Source organism: Anoplophora glabripennis, unplaced genomic scaffold (assembly GCF_000390285.2).
Source record: "Anoplophora glabripennis isolate ALB-LARVAE unplaced genomic scaffold, Agla_2.0 scaffold642, whole genome shotgun sequence".
Lineage (NCBI taxonomy): Eukaryota > Metazoa > Arthropoda > Insecta > Coleoptera > Cerambycidae > Anoplophora > Anoplophora glabripennis.
In genome coordinates this window covers 119,532-122,063 of record NW_019416725.1, presented here as the reverse complement: position 1 = coordinate 122,063, position 2,532 = coordinate 119,532, and the positions used below count along the sequence as shown (strand labels likewise).

Below are 2,532 nucleotides of genomic sequence, written 5' to 3'. Positions count from 1 at the left end.
TTTTTTTGTGGGGCTATTTGAAATCGCGTGTGTACACAAACAGACCAGGTGATTTGGAAGAACTTAAAAACCGTATTCGTTTTGAAATAAATCAAATCGACCCGGGAATGCTTGAACGAAGTGTAGACGGCGTTTACACATGCTTAGGACAATGCCAAATGGTACAGGGTGGGCAATTCGAACAATTTCGCTAGACTTAGACAAACATTAGTGTAATTTTACTCGTTTGAAATGTAATTTTGTCAACTTTGTCCTTTTCGGAGCCATTAATAGTGTAAGTAGACAATTATCACTTACAAGAGCTTAAGGTGCATTTTTCTAAAAAAAATTGTTATGTAAGACATCGAAATTTTCTCACCATTGTTTAGATAATTATCACTGTCATCAATTTCGAACGAAAAAAATATGCGTTGTCATTTAAAAAAAAAATTATGTCATCGCTGCCGTAAGTGGATTATCGAAAAAAAAATTTTTCCACATAACAAGGTGCCCTGGATCAAATAAAAATCGACGGGTCTCACCGTTTTTCGAAAAAAAAATTGTTGAACGAAAATATGAATTTTATGCAGAATTTTTTTACCACGCTGTATATAAATATCCGGTAAATGATAAGCTGAAATTGTCTCTATTCGCAATATATAAGGTGTCCCAATAAACACTCACGTCGCATTTTCTCTGGAACGGAAAAAGATATTATAGTTCTCTAAACACGGTTTCGTAGACCTGCCAGATATCTTCAATTGCGCAGGTCACGGATTACGTCAACAACACATTTCCGAAGAGATGGATTGGCACTAATAGCGTTGTTAGATGGCCAGCTCGGTCACCTGACCTCACACCAATTGACCTTTTTCTGTTGTGTTATTTATAAAATACTGTTTATGAGGAAACAACTGAAGAATGCATTTCAGATCTTTATAAACAAATTGATGCATCGCTAGTCATATACAGGGTCGGAAAGTCCTCATGGTTCATCGGCCGTTACGTGAGAGCGATAAAGTAAGTCATAGAAATCTGTGCGATAGAGAAAGATGGCTATAATGAAAGCGTCTAATAGTCACCGCCCATTTTGCCCTTCCGCAAATAAGAAGTGGATCTTATTTGTGGAATTGTAACATGTATGTGTCAATATTTATGGATAATATGTTTTAAATTAATATTTTTATACAAAAGTGCAAATCAATTTACAGAAAAGAAGCCAAAAATCGTAACTTCTAGATACCGGGAAAAATCGATAATATCATTTTATCAATATGGGGTATTTTTTTTATTAAAAATATAGACTTTGGACTTCAAAATCCTTTATTTACTTTTTCTTTAGCAATTATTTAAAAAAAAATACGAATTTAAAAAAAGTAATTTTTCGAAAATGTTTTTTTTCAATCGCACTTTTTATTAACAAATTATTTTTTTTCGAAATTAATTATATAAATCGATTTCTCGGAAAATTTTACCCCAGTTTTGATTTAAATACGTTATGTTTTCGTTAACAAATAAAGAAGACATAAAGGTTCAAAGTTGGCAAAATCCCAATTCGCACTAGTGTGACCTTTAAGGTGGCCCACCTCAAGTGTGACCTGTGTATTACTATTAGTCAATTCAGCCAGTCTAACGATTAAACCCAACACAAAACGAGACTGGTATATCTACATTACGTATAATGTCAATTCCTGAGTATAAAACTATTTTAATACATAAAGGTAGATCAATAATCAATACTAAAGTAAACTTAACGCACACTTGTACTTGATTTTCAAACATAAACACCTACCCACTACATAGCACTGATCTGAATTTCTTAGAGTAATGACTTGGTTATTGACAATTTCGTTCTTTAAACTCTGGAGTTCTAGAGTATGTATATCCAAAGCATTTTTTTATGTTATGTTAATGTTTCTGATGAAATAACTTTGTAACAAATCTGCAACAGTTAAAAATAAATACATTTCTAAGAACTTACGAAACAGCAAGGCATTTTCTTATCTCCCCCTTAAAATTATCCCGTTAATGTCACTGGTGTCATCGCAAAATACCCATAACTGATGTGAAGTGTAACTGAACGTAAAATAAATTTGTATTTACTACTCTGATAAAATCGGATTCTGAAGATAGCGATATATAAACATAATAAATTACTTTAATCACATCTTATTCTACTAGCACGACGACGTCAACAATTTTATGATTATATTATGGATACGAAGTGTACATACACTATCAAAGATTAGGAACATGTGACGAAAATAATGGAGAATCGAAATTATGAGTAGACTTAGTGCAAGTGCAGAGTCTAACAGAGCCAGCGCGAGGATCGGTGGCCTTCACAGCTGACTCCCGTTTTGAACTGTTCAGTTATTTGCGGAACCTTGCAGTAGTTGGTGTCGCGTACTACGTGTTAAAGGAAATTCACATTGTATTTGCAATATGCATTAAAAGGACTATTTTGTAAAATTTTGCATAAATCTTATTACATTTTTTGAAGAATTACATCAAAACCAATAGATATGTTTTACTTTTACTTTACAAATATAA

The 2,532-nt window shown here is 32.7% G+C and overlaps 1 protein-coding gene across 1 annotated transcript in view; it reads right to left on the bottom strand.

The window, feature by feature from the left end:
- The window catches only part of LOC108911457 (GTPase-activating protein CdGAPr), a 114,132-nt gene extending 112,113 nt beyond the window's left edge, over positions 1–2,019 (bottom strand). Inside the window, exon 1 of the mRNA XM_018716397.1 lies at positions 1,961–2,019. Coding sequence (XP_018571913.1) covers positions 1,961–1,975 — 15 coding nt within the window. The 5' untranslated portion in view covers positions 1,976–2,019. The remainder of the gene's footprint in view (positions 1–1,960) is intronic.
- Positions 2,020–2,532: the final 513 nt, after the last annotated feature.